We start from the raw sequence: 18,760 nt of genomic DNA, 5'->3' as shown, positions 1-18,760 counted from the left end.
TTCACTACAAATTTACACACACACTACATTCATTACACTGACACACTCTGCATTCACTACACCCTAACACACACTCTGCATTTATTACACACTAACACACACTCTGCATTCACTAAACTATGCACACACTCTGGATTCACTATACTGACACACACTCTGCATTCACTACACTAACATACACTCTGCATCACCTGTACACACAGCATCCACTACACAAAAATCCTGTATTCACAGTACACACACTACATCCACCACAAATTGAAACATTCTGCATTCACTATACACATACACTGTGTCTAATACACACACTACATCCACTACAGACACTGCATCCACTAAACACATTTCATCTAGTATATACAAACACTACATCCACTACACAAACACACACTACATCACTGTACATCCACTACTCAAACACTCTGCATTCACTACACTAACACACACTCTGCATCCGCTACACACTAACACACCCTCTGCATTCACTACACATTAACACACACTCTGCATTCACTACACATTTACAAACACTCTGCATTCACTGCACTAACACACACACTACATTCATTACACTGACACACTCTGCATTCACTACACACTAACACACACTCTGCATTCATTACACACTAACACACACTCTGCATTCACTAAACTATGCACACACTCTGGATTCACTATACTGACACACACTCTGCATTAACTGTACACACAGCATCCACTACACAAACATCCTGTATTCACAGTACACACACTACATCCACCACAAATTGAAACACTCTGCATTCACTATACACAGACACTGCGTCTAATACACACACTACATCAACTACAGACACTGCATCCACTAAACACATTTCATCTAGTACATACAAACACTACATCCACTACACAAACACACACTACATCACTGTACACACACTACATCCACTACTCAAACACACTCTGCGTTCACTATACACACTGCATCCGCTACACTAACACACTCTGCATTCACTGCACAAACAGTATCTAATACACACAAACACTACATCCATTACACACATTCTAATTCACTTACACTATACACACCGCATCATTGTCAGCGGACTAGGTAGGGCGTGGGCGGGCCCGGGAGGGAGGGGTCGGGGGGGGCCCAGACCTTGTGCTTTGTCAGGGGCCCTAAAATTTCTGATGGCAGCCCTGGGTAGCACTAGGTAGAGTAGGTTAGGAGGATTAGCACTGGAGGGAAGGAGAGGTAGCACTGGGTAGAAGAGGGAAGGAGAGTTAGCACTGGAGGGAAGGAGAGGTAGCACTGGAGGGAAGGAGAGGTAGCACTGGAGGGAAGGAGAGGTAGCACGGGGTAGAGTAGGGAAGGAGGAGTTACATTGGAGGGAAGGAGGGAGTAGCATTGGGTAGGCAAGGTAACGAGGAGTAGCACTGGAGGGAAGGAGAGTTAGCACTGGGTAGAAGAGGGAAGGAAGGAGTGGCACCAGGTGGAGGAGGGATAGCACTGGAGGGAAGGAGGGGTAGCACTAGATGAAGGAGGGGTAGCACTGGCTGTGTGGAGGGATGGAGGGCAAGGGCTGCACTAGGTTGGAGGAGGGAAGGAGGGCAGGGGGTGCACTGGGTAGGAGGAGTGAATGGGCTGCACTGATTGGAAGGAGGGGTAGCACTGGCTGGGTGGAGGGATGGAGGGCAAGGGCTGCATTAGGTTGAAGGAGTGAATGGACTGCACTGGATGGAAGGAAAGGTAGCACTGGGTGGAGGAGTGAAGGAGGGATAACTCTGGATAAAGGAGGGTAGGAGTGGGTAGCACTAGATAGAGGAGGGAAGGAGAGGTAGCACTGGTTGGAGGAGGGATAGCACTGGATAAAGGAGGGATAGCACTGGAGGGATGGAGTGGCCAGCACTGAGTGGGAAGAAGAAAGGTAGGAAAGGGCTGCACTAGATGTGAGGAGAGATTGGTAGGCAGGGGGTCCATTGGGTAGAAGGAGTGAATGGGCCGCACTGGAGGGAAGGAGGGATAGCACTGGGTGGGAGGAGAGATTGAGGGCAGGGGCTCCCTTGGGTGGGAGGATGGGAGGAGGGGTTGCACTTTGTGGAGGAGGATAGTACTGGGTGGGAGGGTGGACTGAGGGTAGGGGCTGTACTGGAGGGGAGGAGATATTGAGGGCAGGGGCTGCGCTTGGTGGGAGGAGTGAAGGAGGGGCCGCTGCTGTCTGGCTTGTTTGCAGACGGATCTGCTGTATCCTGGGCATTCTATCACAGTCCTGAATATCTCCCTGTACGTTCTCCTCCCGGATCCCATTTACCGAACTGGAGACCCCGCAGAGCATGTAACCAGTTCCTGTCTACAGAGCCATGGACCGGGCCAGCCTGGCCGGAGGGAATAGGGGGGACCCTGGGCAACTCATCGTCCGGTCCCTGGACTTCAAGAGCCAGGGGTCGCAGTGCTACAAGGACAAGAAGTACCGGGAGGCCATCGGCAAGTACCACCGGGCACTGCTGGAACTGAAAGGGTTACCAGGGGACAGGGACTGCCCTGGGGGCACCCAGACACCGGCCCCCCTACCCGGACAGGGGCACCTAACGGAGGAGCAGCGCAGGGCGGTGGAGAGCATCGAGGTGGATTGCTACAACAGCCTGGCAGGTGGGTGATGATGGGCACAGTGCCACCAGCTTGGGGGTCACTCTCTGCCTGGCACCTCCTGAGGCAGGGACGCCCATAGCCTTAGGAATCAGGTCTGGGTACTGTATGATGCTCTCTGTGTGAGATGCCCATCAGCCTGGGCTTCAGGGGTTGATGCCCACTGTGCCACAGCAGCTGGTGTCTGATGGCAATGGGGAGCTTGTCATTATCCCTGGTATTGGACACAAAGTGGCGTGATTTCCCACAGTAAAAGATCACCCCCACCGCCATCATCATCATTAACCCCAGGAGTTCCAGAGAGCTGCAGATTAAATCTCTTAATCGATACTTTGTGTATGTTGTGTGTTCAATTATGAGCAATACTGTTCAGTCATTAACAACCCATTGCTAGAATACAGAACGTTCTAAGTCGTTGAGAAAACTGATACTTTTGTTTTCCTTTTCAAATAAACTGACCGACTGGCTTATTTACTAAACAGTGAGGTTAACAAAGATTGGGTTTTCATCTCCAATCGATATGACAGACAGGCGCCAAGGGATTTGTACATTTTAGCCCAAAATAGCTGAGCTGAAGCATTTTTCCATGTTTTTCCTTTAAAATGTCCAATTTATTAGTCAGTTATTTACAATTACCAGTCAATGAATACAAATTACAGGACTGTGTCAAATGGAATATAGAAAAGTAAAATTAAATCCAAGGTATCTGATTTCTGAGAGGGGAACCCTCCCTCCATTTTGGCTTGTGTGTGTGTGTGTGTGTGTTGGCCTTAAATTTTAATATTCAGTTTTTAATGACCCATATAGTAAATATACCACTATGTGAATTGTACTAAATTATTATCCAAAATAGAAGCAATGCAATGAGATTCTGACAAATTCCAGACATGTATATTTTTATTCCAGCTCAGGTTTCTTGTTTAATTTACCGTTTAGTAAATAAGCCCCAAAAGGGATTATATATGTTTTACATCAGCTGCTCGTTATCCCTGGTCCAGTATATAAAACAGGCTCCCCATTGGCTCTAACAGGCATGTCCTATTACTCAATCCCCCGGCAACAACAACTACCTGCAGTTGTTGGCATTGCCTGTAACAATGCAATGGAGTATGGAGACCTCCTTTTTATACTGGAACAAAATCAACCGAATTCATAGAATTTATTCTACAATGTGTTAGAATGTGAAAATCAAGTCACCAAGCTAATTTCGGTTAAAGACAGTCACAGCACTAAGGGATATATGTATAATTTTGCCTGTTTTTAGAATGGTTAGGTACCACTGCTTTGAATATATATATATATATATATATATATATATACCTTTTACCGTAACTAGATATGGGGCATCAGAATCCTATTTTACTGCCCCTTTAGTATACAGACTGGTCCGAGAGGGATGGCACTATACATTGATAATTAGAACCACTGACACATATTTCCTAACTGTGATCCGAAGGCCATTCGATTTTATACGGATTGGGTTATTTATAAAACCCTGGATTATAGTGTATTGGAAACTGAATTGCACAATAAACAGAGCTATTGTCACATATTGGATATTTTAGCCTGAATGTTGCAGTTTAGATATAATTGCTCTACAATTCGGTGTTTAGTGAATAAGCCCCACCGTGTTAATTAATAAACCACCTTCCCAGTAATGGTACCGGCTTTTTATATTTCGAGACATACAGCGTTTAGAATAACTTCTATCATTGTCTGAGCAGCCTGAATATAGAAATGCTTGTATAGCATTGTATTCGGTGAATACGCAGTGCATAAACGATGCATTAAACATTAATTGGATACTCCAAACAAAAAACTGCCTTAAGAAAACTCTGATTTTGGTTAGAATAACCATTCTTATCCTGGCAACTAAAACTCACTTACCTTTCTAGTACCAAAGTAACGTTCACCCTCAACCCTCAACCCTCAATTGGTGCCCAATATGTAAATCTCAATTACGGTTACAACCTCCATGATTCTGCCTTGACAATTGTAATGCATCATGGAAAATGTAGTACTAAAACATTTGGGGATCTACCGTTTGGGCAATCCTGGTCTATATACTTTGGCTTTTATTGGGGACTTTGAACCATATAGAGTATACATTATCTTTATTTATTATTTACTGGTATTTATAAAGAGTCAACATATTCCGCAACGCTGTACAATTGGGAAAAAGACCATACAATAAGAACAGTCCGATACAACCGGTAGAGGACCCTGCCCATGCGCTTACAATCTTTAGAAGGCAAATGTCTGTCTACTGGGATTCTCTGTGTGATGGGCAACTGTACGGCTATCCACTAAGCCAGGAAGTGTGAAGTTATAGGCCAAAACAGCCCAATTGGAAGAGTTCTTCAAGTCAGCTATTTTGCCCTTGGATTTGCAATGGCCTGGTGAAGTCTCGCCAATTCACAGTATCATCAATAATCCTGTTTGGATGAAATATTTAACATTTCCCCTCAACCCTCTTCTAATATGTGAATTGCTTTATTTAAAGTTTTCCTATCGCTTTGCCAATAACATTGCATAAAGCCCATCGCTTACAATTAAGCAGCTATTCAGGTTCAAGCTAAATGGACATCAGACTTCCCCATTTATTGCCAGTATTGTGTAAGCAGCTGGCTAATAAACATTTTGATATAACTGGCACAGGAACCGTTTTTATTACCAGTCAGACAGCTGGGCATTCGACGGCTTTAATTCAGCATGAAATATGTGCCATTTTGTCATTCTGGGTTTTCATCTGAGAATAGCTATGAATTTTTCCAGTTGTAGCATTACCTCTGCTTTTAAGACTGTCAGCTGCTCCTGTCTCTGCAGGCATACGTTGGCACTATTTGCATCTGCAGGCTACATAGCAATTAACTGCATGCCTTCTGAGTGCCACACATGAGACACTTGATGCTTCCTGACCAAGAACACATCATAAACAATGTTAGCAGGCCTCCAAATGCCAGACGTATTTGCAAAATACTGGGTACTTCTCTGTTTAAACAGTATTACTGTGTTCTGTTTGTAGGCTCGTCTGCTAACCGCTCACCACTTTGTTAGGATAGAGCAGAATGTAGTGGTGAATATTTTATAGAGAAATTCCAAATTAAATGTTAAATATAAAACAACTCCATATGAGTCTACTTTTCCTGTTATTAAATCCATTCATGTTTGTTTTGCTTATTATAATAGATTTAACGAGACACTATAAACACTGTAACCACAACAGTAGAAGAATCAAGCAGGCGCCCCACGGGATGGATTGGGCCCACTAGGATCCTGTAACCAGCCCATGGGTTTTAAGTGTAATCAGGTCACATGGGAACTTAGTTCCCACACACACAACTGCGTTTATTGGAGGTCAGGCATAAGCTTGCGATTTGTACACCCCACACAACAGAGCCAACACACAGAGATGCTAGGGATACAGGGGAAGCTATACCAGGGGTGTTTTGGTAGGAAAGCAGTTGGGGGGTCTTCGATATTGTGGAAAATATGTGAGCATTACAGAGCCCCTGACAGTAAAACACTACTAAGTTTTATTGCTTTGTAACTCAGTGATGCATTTATATACATGCTGAACATTACTGTGAGTTTTATTGCTGTGGAGCTCTGTGATATATGCATACGCACAAATCCACATTACTGTGAGTTCTATTGCTCTGGAGCTCTGTGATACATACATATGCCCAAATCCACATTACTGTGAGTTCTAATGCCCTGGAGCTCTGTGATACATACATTGGCACAAATCCACATTAGTGTGAGTTCTATTGCTCTGGAGCTTTGTGACACACATAGGCACAAATCCACATTACTGTGAGTTCTATTGCTCTGGAGCTCTGTGATACACACATAGGCACAAATCCACATTACTGTGAGTTCTATTGCTCTGGAGCTCTGTGATACACACATAGGCACAAATCCACATTACTGTGAGTTCTATTGCTCTGGAGCTCTGTGATACACACATAGGCACAAATCCACATTACTGTGAGTTCTATTGCTCTGGAGCTCTGTGATACACACATAGGCACAAATCCACATTACTGTGAGTTCTAATGCTCTGGAGCTCTGTGATACACACACACCGGCACAAATCCACATTACTGTGAGTTCTATGGCAGTATAACTCCAGGTGACTGTGGATAACACAGAATTGAACCTTCACCAATTCAATTAACCGCATTAAACAAACTGCACTCAAATCTCCACGCACCATAACCACTAAACTAAGCTGTTGCAGTTATGGTGCTTAGTATACATTTATTGCCAATATTCCGCACACTATATAACAATTGTTAGTAATGACATTTTTATTAAATAGGCACCTAATGGGTAATTTCATTACCATATCCTAGAGCTTTTCTGAAAGGCTGATTACTATGAAAGATTTTTCACTTAGCGATGATAATCTTATTTAAAAGCAACGCAATTGATATTTTAGCCTTTTAAAGCATACAGTTTCTATGACTGTCGTATACAAGTATTAGATGTTACACCTCTGAGAAATTTACTTTGGCTATATTATGGGATACTGACTTGGATACTGGTAACATTACTGGACAAAATTGGGTATCATGTTGTCAAATGACACTCCATTATGTACATCAATAACTACTGTATATTGTGCTATTCTATTCCTGTATTTTAAACCCGGTATGGTATATTGTGCTATTCTATTCCTGTATTTTAAACCCAGTATGGTATATTGTGCTATTCTATTCCTGTATTTTAAACCTGGTATGGTATATTGTGCTATTCTATTCCTGTATTTTTTTTTTGTCAATCTTTCTTTTATTTAGGCATGTGCAATGGGGTACAGAACAAAGAGAGGGGAAATGCAATAGAGGTATACAGGTTAGGGTTTGTACAGCGTTAATTACATTTCCTGCTAAACAATGCCTAATTTTTGTTTTTATGTGTTGGTTAACGATAACATCTCGTTCAGTCGAGTATTATAGAGTAACTATTATTTAAATGCAAGGTAAACTGTGGTACATTAGGATGAATGTAAACAGGCTGAATTCTAGTAGCTAGCTTCTGCTATGCATATTCCACTGAGGCTCCCCTGCCCCGTATTGCTAGTAGCTAAACATGCGCGGGCAAGTAGGTAAGTTAGGTGGTGCACAGTCTCGCGCTAAGAATGTTTACTTATACATTTAAAAGGAAATAAAATAAAATATACATTGAACAGGCCCATGTGGGCTTAGGTCGCCTCCTCTATGACAACAGTGTCCCTCAGACTCAGCAACTCGGTTAGGTACATGCAAGTATTGTGAAATAGCTTTAGCGCTGAGTAAAACATGCTAGGTTTAACTTTTGTGTGAGAGTAGGTAGTGTATCCTCAATCTGAGCTTTGCACGGAGAACATATAGTAGGGTAAACATGCTGAACCACAATAGCAGACATTATAAGCTTGATATCGCATATAAACGGACACTGCACCTTTTAGTTTATCGTAACAGGAGAAACAGACAGTGAGGAGATAAGACATATATTATAAGGGACAAGATTATCTTACGATCCAAGGTGCCGATGTTAGTTACTGTCCAATATGTATGGTGAGCGCTGGAGAAATAAATGCCTCACTTAGAGGGACAAACCCATAAAGTCAGAGGGCATATAAGTCACTGAGTCCCCTCGTATCCATGTGTAACTGAGGCTGCCGCTTGAAGTAGGTCTTGCACCATTTATACCCACGGGTTAGTGGCACAGTGATGCAGGTGGTTGATGGTGGCCACATGGAAAACAGCCTAGGGTGGCTGGGGACCAGTCCTGCAGCGCGAGTCTAGCGTCAACCGATGCCGGCGCTCGGGGGCCTGTTGCAACTGTTGTGGTGCGGTGGGAAGTAGGTGCAAAGATCAGTGTCCCTCCAGCCCCAGGCTCTGATGAGCGTTCGCATCTCTGCTCCACGGATTCGGTGGCTCATCCTTATTTCAGGGGCTCCTCTGGGCCTGGGGCTGCCTCCTTCAGCATTCCATAGGGTGTGCACCTCTGCGGCTCCTCGCTTAGTGGCAGTGGCGTTAAGGGGATGGTATGGGTTCCCGGTTCCCGGATCAGGTGAGTGACTTGTGTGGGGGCCGTGTTTGGCGTTGTATCTCTCATGCATATGTGGGTTCGTGCGTTTGCCCGGATAGCCAGGCGTCTTTTCAGGTCTGTGGGGTCGCTTGCCGTTGCGGATCGTGGCGGCCTTTCTGGGTGCCTGCGGTGGGTACCTGTAGTGGAGGCGCGACGGGTTTTCGGACGGAGCCATGTGGCCACCAGCTTGGCAGCCAATCTGTGAGCCATTCCGCGATCGTGCAGCATTGCCCAGAGGCTCGCGCAGAGCCGATCGAGTGTCAGTAAAGGGTCTGTTGCATGTCGGGCACGTGTGCTCCGCCTCGTGGGCCTACGATGGGCGGCCATCTTGGCTTCGTCCCCGTCCAGTGCTTCCTTCAAGCGGGTTTCTAGGTCGCCGGATAGCTGTGTGGGTTCACAGGTTGCGGGTGATTGGACCGGGTTAACCCCCACCGGTCCTGAGGGGGGAGGGTAGGCCCGATACTTCAGGTGCCACACGTTTTGATGAGCTGGGAGAGCGGCCGCCTCTCCCCTGCACTGCGTCGTGTAGGCCCCAAGCCTCTGATCTACCGATCCAACGGTCTTTCCGGGTATGTGGGATATCATGCTGCTCCCCAGCTTTGGTGTCGTCGAGTAAGGAAAGTTGGGGTTCAGGGTCTGGGATTTTCCCCCCGTTTTCCACTGTAAATCAGGACCGGGCTCGGGAGCTCACAGATTTGCGTCTAGTCGGCTCCCGGTCTCTATTCCTGTATTTTAAACCCGGTATGGTATATTGTGCTATTCTATTCCTGTATTTTAAACCCGGTATGGTATATTGTGCTATTCTATTCCTGTATTTTAAACCCGGTATGGTATATTGTGCTATTCTATTCCTGTATTTTAAACCCGGTATGGTATATTGTGCTATTCTATTCCTGTATTTTAAACCCGGTATGGTATATTGTGCTATTCTATTCCTGTATTTTAAACCCGGTATGGTATATTGTGCTATTCTATTCCTGTATTTTAAACCCGGTATGGTATATTGTGCTATTCTATTCCTGTATTTTAAACCTGGTATGTTTTAAATTATGTCCTCTCCCATTTAAATGATGTAACTGTACCTCTCAATAATTTCTACGACTGGACAACGCTAAAATAGTGCAGTATAACATGTTCAGCATTGTATTCCAGTCTGGTTAGGTCAGTACTATGAATTGGAAGGATGTGAAGCAACAATATGTTAATTTGCTAAATTGCAAATTGCTGGGATTTAAGAAAGGAATTCTGTATTTTAAGCCCAGACAGCAAAACTGGAAAAACATGCTTTTTCCCCCACGCTCGGTAACTGGAAAAAACAGCAAGTTTTCCCAAATGGAGACAGTTCATTATCATGGGAAAACAGGCAAATTATCACAAAGCCATTTCATAAAACAACAAAAAACCCTCTATATGTGTTTTTTGAAGCCTGGTACATTAATCATAGTGATACAAAATGGTATCGCGTTTACCTTTCTAGCTGCTTAAGCATAGCACAACCACAACATCAACATTTGCATTTTCAATTTCCTATGTAATGAAGAAGCCACAAGTGAAAAGATCAACGTGGTTTTAGAATTGTGGTGAACTGTAATTTTCATCTCAAAATATAGGCTAAAATAGGTGATTTTGGAAATTCTCCAACTTAACTGTAATCACATACAGTTTGATATTTAGCGAATACACCCCATTACCTTAATTCGTCATCCTTATGGAACGGAACTCGGAATAACATCCCAAAAATAGCTGAGATTTATACGTTTGTTTTATGACATGTGTATTATCACCTGTCATAAGCCCTATTGATATGCTAATAAAATCTCCTCTCTGCTCTAAAACCTGCCAAAATAGCCTTCCAGTAGTCTCTAGTTTAGAATCTGTAAGAGTCAATTTTTGAAAAGTAAAAAATAAACCATTTAATCATTTATTTTTGTGATCTTGCTTGGCTCCTGAAATACATGGGATATAAACATACATTTAGAAGAAGAAGAGAGGATAGGTGTGTATATATACAAACAAAGGTAGGGAGGTAGTCAAAAGGTAATAATACTTTATTAATGATAAAAACACATAGTGTAGAGACTTTCTCTTTCTACATTTAGAAGAAACTAAATAAAGTCTTAAGTACAAAACATACAAGTTAGTTTAATAGACCGTCACTAAAGCATTAATTCTTGAGAAATTAAAATTTGTTGTGAATTTACAGGGAAAAAATATGACAAAAAACCTTTCTGGAATACAACATTGTCATCCGCACCAAATATTATACTTTAAACGTAAACAATTCTTTTTATAGTTAAAAGGCCTTCAGGACTGACTTTTGAGATAGGTGTGCCCCCAAAATGGGGTCTTGCAACAGAATAGGCCAAGAACTTTGAAGACTCCTCTTAATTTAGTTATAATCAGTATTGTAATGAGTAATAAATGCTGAACGGAAACTATCCCCAGTTCTTGGGGCACATAATCTATTCTCCAAAAATGTCTTCCTCTCTATATCACCAATTCGACAAATCTCTTTCTCTAATCTCTTTCCATTATATCCTCTATCTATAAGCTTCTTTTTAACATGTAGTGATTGGGCGAAAAAATCTTGTTTATCTGAACAATTCCGCCTAAGACGGGTAAACTGGCTTTTGGCTATCCCCCTGAGCCAGGGTTCATGATGACCACTCCTGCGATGAACAAACCCATTACCATCAGTGGGTTTAAAAAAAATTTACTCTTAATCTGTCTCAAATCATGGAACAAACATAGATCAAGAAAATTGATCTCATCCTTGTTCCAGGAGGGAGTGAATACCAAATTGTACTCATTATCATTCAGAAAGTTGACGTAATCTTGAAACAAAACAGAAGACCCCTTCCAAATAATAATGTCGTCAATATAACGCCGCCATAGGACCAAGTTCGCCCTCCAGTCATGCCCTGACCACACAAATAACTCTTCCCATCTCCCCATGTATGTATTGGCATAGCTGGGGGCGAACTTGGTCCCCATAGCGTTCCCCGTGATTTGCAGAAAATAATCACCATTAAAGAAAAAATAATTGTGATACAAAATAAATTGAACAGAAGAAAAAACAAAATCCTTCATATCTATTGGTAGTTCCAAGTCTTGCTCCATAAAGTAATCAACTGCCTCCAGACCCAATCTGTGGCTAATCACCGAGTACAGAGAGGTCACATCTAGTGTGGCCCAATTGTACTCTGGGTCCCATTCGATATTCTCCATTTCTTGGAGAAAAGACTTGGTATCTTTCACATATGAAGGTGCCCCTTGGGCATATTTCTGTAATCGAGAATCGACATAAGCCGACAAATTAGCCGTCAGTGAATTGATGCCACTAATTATAGGTCGCCCAGGAGGATAAGGGAGACGTTTATTCCAATATTTTATTTTCTTCCAAAGACGCATAATCAGATTTTTCTGATATAAAAACATCATAATTTTTCTGTGAGATTTATTCAATTAACACTGTAGTGTAGTGCAATTAATTAAAGGGACACTGTAGAAACTATAACCATCTCAACTATGCTCTCAATCAGCTATAGTGGAGGTTGAAAATATGGTCCAGCAGACCCCAGGTGAGATGTCAGCCTGTTCTAAAACTATTTAACTACTTAAAAAAAAGGGGGGCGGAGCTCAAGACACTCTTAGGCACCACAATCACTGCAGTGCACTGCAGTGGTTGTGGTGCTTGGAGTGTTCCTTTAAGCAAACCAAAATGTTACTGTTTGTCGATTTGTCTGGTATTGTAATTATCTTATGGATTCCATCTCCTTCAGAACTAGTCATGACTGTCACTACATCTAATTAACAATTTACTGATCCTTGATTAAAAATAAAAATTCTTCTATGTAGGTAATTAAAAAAAAAATATATTTTTTTTGTTTGCATTTTTAGTATTTACAGATTTTATAACTCCACTTCCAGACCCTTATTTGATATATTCTGAAACTCCGTGACCAGAGTACAAATCACTAGCCATAGTATCTGATAACTATCCTTTCAAGGGTATAAGTGTTTATGTACAGAATTCCTGACTGTCTGAATATAGATGTCCAGACAAACCCTGCATTGTTCTTACCAGTAGCTCAGTGGAACGTGAGCATAAAATAATATGAATTAAATATTATTAATCTCTCTGTTTTGTGCTTTAGACTGTGAGCTTGTATGAGTAAAACCATCACCACTAATTGTTCCTCTATATCAACGTGTTCCTGCTTTACATACTTGTATGTTGGTCCACTTGTTGTACAGCCCTGCAGAAAATGTTGGTGCATTATTAAGAATACTACTAAAGTGTTGAAATTGGTGACTGGCTCTGTTAAAGTGATTGATAAAAGTGTATTTCATGGCTCAACATTTCATATCCTATGGCACTGGGCAGACCTAAAAATTACTCTCCACTGAAAGCTCTGCATTCAATGGTCACCAGGGAGTCATTTTTACTCTCCAGAGCTGAATTTTCATTTACCAATGGCTAGTAGGCAAGTGGGAATTTTGAGCCTTGCTGTATTCCATGGATTTGAATGGCAACATGTGACTCAGGGGATCCTTTATCAAGTCATGGCTTTGTCATGACTTGATAAATGCTTTCCTAAGCCCAAACGTTGACTTCAGTTAAGTTGTTTTCCCCCTCCCCACGCAGTGCAGAAACCCTTCTGTCACTTACCTGACATCAGCGCTGGCATAAGTTCCACCCAGGGCCGGTGCAAGGATTTTTTTTAGCTACCCCCAGCCCCTTTGTGTGTCTCTTACCTCCAGCCCCTTTCTGTGTTTCATTCTTACCCCGGCCCCTTTCTTTGACCGAGGACCCGACACAGGAGGGGGCCCGGCGGCTTGCCCACAATGCCGCCGGGTGAGAGGCCCCTCCTGTCCGTCTGCCCTGATGGAGACCCAGCCTCAGTCTGCAGCTCCGCCGGGCAACGCTCTGACTGGAGATCGCGAGACTCACCATGTGGTCTGCAGCTCACTCCCGGCGGAGCTGCAGACTGAAGAGAGAGGGCGCCCACTGGACCACCAGGGCAGGTATTTAGAAACCCCCCTTCTACCCCCTGTCACTTACTGCTCCCCCTCCCCCTTCTACTCACTGCCCCCCCATCCCATTCACTCATGCCCTTCTAATCACTGCCCCTCCACCCCCCTCTGTCCCCTGTCACTCACTACCCCCACACCCTGCCTCTGCCCCCATACCCCTCTAACCCCTGTCACTACCCCTCTACCCCCCAACCCCTGTCACTACCCCTCTAACCCCTGTCACTACCCCTCTAACCCCTGTCACTACCCCTCTAACCCCTGTCACTACCCCTCTAACCCCTGTCACTACCCCCCTAACCCCTGTCACTACCCCCTAACCCCTGTCACTACCCCCCTAACCCCTGTCACTACCCCCCTAACCCCTGTCACTACCCCCCTAACCCCTGTCACTACCCCCCTAACCCCTGTCACTACCCCCCTAACCCCTGTCACTACCCCCCTAACCCCTGTCACTACCCCCCTAACCCCTGTCACTACCCCCCTAACCCCTGTCACTACCCCTCTAACCCCTCTAACCCCTGTCACTACCCCCTAACCCCTGTCACTACCCCTCTAACCCCCTAACCCCTGTCACTACCCCCCTAACCTCTGTCACTACCCCTCTAACCCCCTAACCCCTGTCACTACCCCCCTAACCTCTGTCACTACCCCTCAACCCCCCTAACCCCTCTCACTGCCCCTCTACCCCCTAACCCATGTCACTGCCTCTCCACCCCCAACCCCTGTCACTGCCTCTCCACTCCCCCCACCCCATGTCACTGCCCCTCTACCACCCTAACCCCTGTCACTACCCCCCTAACCCCTGTCACTACCCCTATATCCCCTGTCACTACCCCTCTACCCCTAACACCTGTCACTGCCCCTCTACCTCCCTAACCCATGTAACTGCCTCTCCACCCCCTTAACCCCTGTTACTGCCCTTTCACTACCCCTCTATCCCCCTAACCCCTGTCACTACTCCTCTATCCCCCTAACCCGTTACTCCCCCTCTACCCCCTAACCCCTGTCTACTCCCGCTACCTCCTGTCACTGCCCCTCCACCCCCCTACCTCCTGTCCCTCTACCCCCAACCCCTGTCTTTGCCCCTCCTAACCCCTGTCGCCCACACAGTGCACCCCTCACAATCATACACACTGTACCCCACACACACTGAATCCCTCACAATTACACACACTGTACCCCTCACAATCACACACTGCACCCTTCACAATTACACCACACTGTACTCCTCGCAATCACACACTGCACCCCTTACACGCTGCACCGCTCACAATCACACACTGCACCTATGTATATTTGTGTATATATATATATATATATATATATATGTGTGTATGTATGTATGTATGTGTGTGTGTATATGTGTATATAAAAATACATATACACGCGGCGTGTGTGTTTGTGCTTTAGGGTGCACACCCTAATGCAACAGGCTGCGCACGCCTATGGACCTAATGTACATGCACTCTCATTAGGATTACCCCATAGGAAAGCATTGAATCACTGCTTTCCTATTGGGTTTAGCTGACACTGGATGTGCTCATGCAGAATGTGAGGACATCCAGCGTCAGGCCACCAAAAGTCACCTAACGACCCAGAAGCACCTCTAGTGGCTGCCTGGTAGACAGCCACTAGAGATGGAGTTAACCCTACAATGTATTTCTCAATTACTACAATAATTACAATTGCAGGGTTAAAGGGACAGGGGCACTGCACCCAGACCACTTCAATGTGGTCCTGGTAGCTATAGTGTCCCTTTAAAGCTTCCCACCTCTCACTTATCTTTGAATTTGTGTTTTTTGATCGTTTGACAACACGTGAGTTGCAGATGTTCTGTGTACTGTTCATCTCTGTTTACCATGATTAAATACTTGTTGTGTTGCCAGAAATTCCAAAGGTAAATCTAGTTGGATATTTCTGCCTTTTTCCCATTTTTAACTGAATAAATCGGTCTGCTGTAGATAAGCTCTATGCAATAAGATAAATCTTTTTAGTCTGTTTATACTATCAGTGCTTGCTGTGTTGTCTCATCAGCTCAGATGCAGATTCTTTCTCCTAACAACAATTCCATTAATAATCTGTATTAAAATCTGAGACTTATTCCAGCTTAGATTGAAATCTTGGGCATTCTAATACATGATTGCAATCCTTTTCCTCTAAAGTTGATTTATGCTTGGTACATTGGTATGCAAAGTACAACCAATAGTGGTATACCAGAGTTTGCAGATCCCCCGTGTAATTCTATAGGGTACGTACCCACACACACATCATGATAAGGCCTCTTACTGTCAATACATTTTGTGGTGGGAGGAGAACCTAACCCCCGAGTGGTCCTGCTCTTTGTCAGCATTGTCGGCTCACTAAGTTAGGTCATTAGGAAGCTCTAAAAGTGATTCTGTAGCATTTTCAAAGGGACGTCTAAGGTTCATCAACCTCCACAATAAATCAACTTCTTTTAAATTTTTGTAATTAAAAAAAAAAAAAACCATTTGTAGTTGCTTCTAGTGGCACCTTAGAAGTCTGTATTGCTTTCTCCTATTACTAAAATAATTCTTCAGTCATGGCAGTGTTCATAGATTTCAAATATTTTTGACCTGCAGTGCTCAACCTGTGGCTTGTGCCTGTCCTTGGAGGTTCAACGTCCATCCAAGAGGGCAGCACACCTTGCAGCCTGCCCAGGGGATAGCAGTCCTGTAACAATCTGGTTTATATGCAGACTGCGATGATTTTATGTGTTTTGTATAGCAGAGACCTCAGAAGGACGTGTTATGTTTGTAGTATTCATTTTACACGTTGCCATCTGGTATTGAGAACAATATGTGGAAATCGAGAGGACACACATCCTGCCTTTATTTTCACATCATACAACTCATACCGCCTTCAGACTTCCTGTCGTTGTGATGCCCTCAGGACAAATAACACAGCAGTGTACTCATCTGAAAAAAAAAAGACCACAACCCAAGTCAAAATATAATTAAGAAGATTTATTGCTACAAAATGATGTTTCAATCAGGCACAGAGAGCTTTTTAGTCTGTTACATTCCCCAAGATTATATTTTGTCTTGATTTGTAAAGAGAATGATTATGACTATACCTGCCTTACAAGTTTTCTAAGTCAAAGTATGTCACTCTTTAATAAGTGACCGGATTTAATGTTCAGTACCTGTTTGGTTTCAGATGCTAATGACATTTGGTATGAGACAGATACTTTTTGAGGCGTGTGTGCTGAATAGAGAGGGGAGGGAAACAAAACATTTGATATTTGTTATGTGCTGGGAGGGAAGTGTTTCATTCTGAAGACGTGTTTTTCAAAGGTGACTAGGTTGTTGCCAAGTTTAAATCACTATGGATTGCAATGAAGGAACCAGAACATTTTTGGCACTTTGTTTTTTTTATTTTTCTTAACAATGAGTGTTCTAGGCGGCTGTGACTATATCAAGCCTCACCTCAAATTGTAATCTAGATTAGTTATAGTTGTTAAAGAACATTAGCTGTCATATTACCTTATAATCTTTGTGATTCAGGGTGTCACTTTTTGCCAGTTATAGTTCATTACATATAAGGCATGTTGACAGAAATAATGATTTGGCAAACCTCTTAAAGGACCACTATAGTGCCAGGAAAAAAAAACTTGTTTTCCTGGCACTATAGTGCCCTGAGGGTGCCCCACCCTCATGGCCCCCCTCCCGCCAGGCTGAAGTTGGAGGAAGGGGGTTAAACACTCACCTTTCTCCAGCGCCGGGCTCCCTCGGCGCTGGGGACTCTCCTCCTCCTTTGGACGTCACCGACATTCTAAATGCTTTCCTATGGACGCTGGCGTCTTCTCACTGTGAAAATCACAGTGAGAAGCGCGGAAGCGCCTCTATCTGCTGTCAATGAGACAGCCACTAGAGGCTGGATTAACCCATAGGTAAACATAGCAGTTTCTCTGAAGTTTACAGCAGGCAGGGTTAACCCTAGATGGACCTGGCACCCAGACCACTTCATTAAGCTGAAGTGGTCTGGGTGCCTAGAGTGGTCCTTTAAGGTAGATTATCTCCCTCATCAATAGAGCATTTGTAATAATAATTGAATTTCATCCCACTTTTTCCTCTGTGAATTATGGCAATGGTGGAGCAATTGTTTACTACAAAAACTTAGTATAACTGAAGGCCAACATCATGCCTACGCCCCCAAAACATGCGTGTGTTGGGATGCCAGATGAGGTTGGCCAATGGGAGCCTGAACCCACTTGTGGCTCCCACTACCCCTTTAAGAGCACGCTTGTGACGCAAGCTGCCCTCCTAGTGCGAGGCGGGTCGTGTGACCGCTCACTGGCGGTCAGCGCATGTAGCCCGCTCAGAAGAGGAGACCAAGCTGCACGCGCGGGTCTAGCTGAGGACCCCGGCCGGCCCCCATATAAGGTAAGTACCGCCACAGATATGCAAAGGAAAAGGAAGATAAAATAGACCAGTGTAATTCAGGCTAGTAGTCAATCTTATATAGTAAGACTTCTGTCCACTAAAGAGACTGTGACTGTCTAGTGGCGAACCAGCACCCAGAGGGTCACTAAGAAATATATCAAATTTAGCAGGTAATGCGATAATATAGTACTAAAACAATATTAAGGAAAATAAACAGTTGCTATTCAGTAGTTAGACAATATTAGCTAGTGTCTTATTCCTAGACCCCAACTCTTCAATATTTTTATTAGTGATATTGCAGAAGGTCTTGATGGTAAGGTATGTCTTTTTGCTGATGATACCAAGATATGTAACAGGGTTGATGTTCCAGGAGGGATAAGCCAAATGGCAAATGATTTAGGTAAATGTCAGGATCGGGACAGGGATCCAACACGCAGAGTACAAAGAGTGGAAAGGTACGTATACCGGGCCTTAGAATGGCCGGACTAACGTACCGAGAGTAAAGAATAGTCAGAGACAAGCCGAGGTCGAGGGAACGAGAAGACAGATAAGCGTGAGACAAGCCGGGTCAAGGGATAACAGAGAAACAGGGTAGTACAACGAGCCGAGTCAAAAC

The 18,760-nt window shown here is 43.9% G+C and overlaps 1 protein-coding gene across 1 annotated transcript in view; it reads left to right on the top strand.

Annotated features, from left to right (window-relative positions):
• The first annotated feature begins 2,129 nt into the window (after positions 1–2,129).
• Positions 2,130–18,760, top strand: part of TTC9 (tetratricopeptide repeat domain 9) — a 48,510-nt gene continuing 31,879 nt past the window's right edge. The window contains exon 1 of the mRNA XM_063440343.1: positions 2,130–2,629. Coding sequence (XP_063296413.1) covers positions 2,341–2,629 — 289 coding nt within the window. The 5' untranslated portion in view covers positions 2,130–2,340. The remainder of the gene's footprint in view (positions 2,630–18,760) is intronic.

This window comes from Pelobates fuscus, chromosome 13 (assembly GCF_036172605.1).
Source record: "Pelobates fuscus isolate aPelFus1 chromosome 13, aPelFus1.pri, whole genome shotgun sequence".
Lineage (NCBI taxonomy): Eukaryota > Metazoa > Chordata > Amphibia > Anura > Pelobatidae > Pelobates > Pelobates fuscus.
The sequence above is the reverse complement of the archived record's forward strand: the minus strand, read 5'-3'. Positions and strand labels throughout refer to the sequence as shown.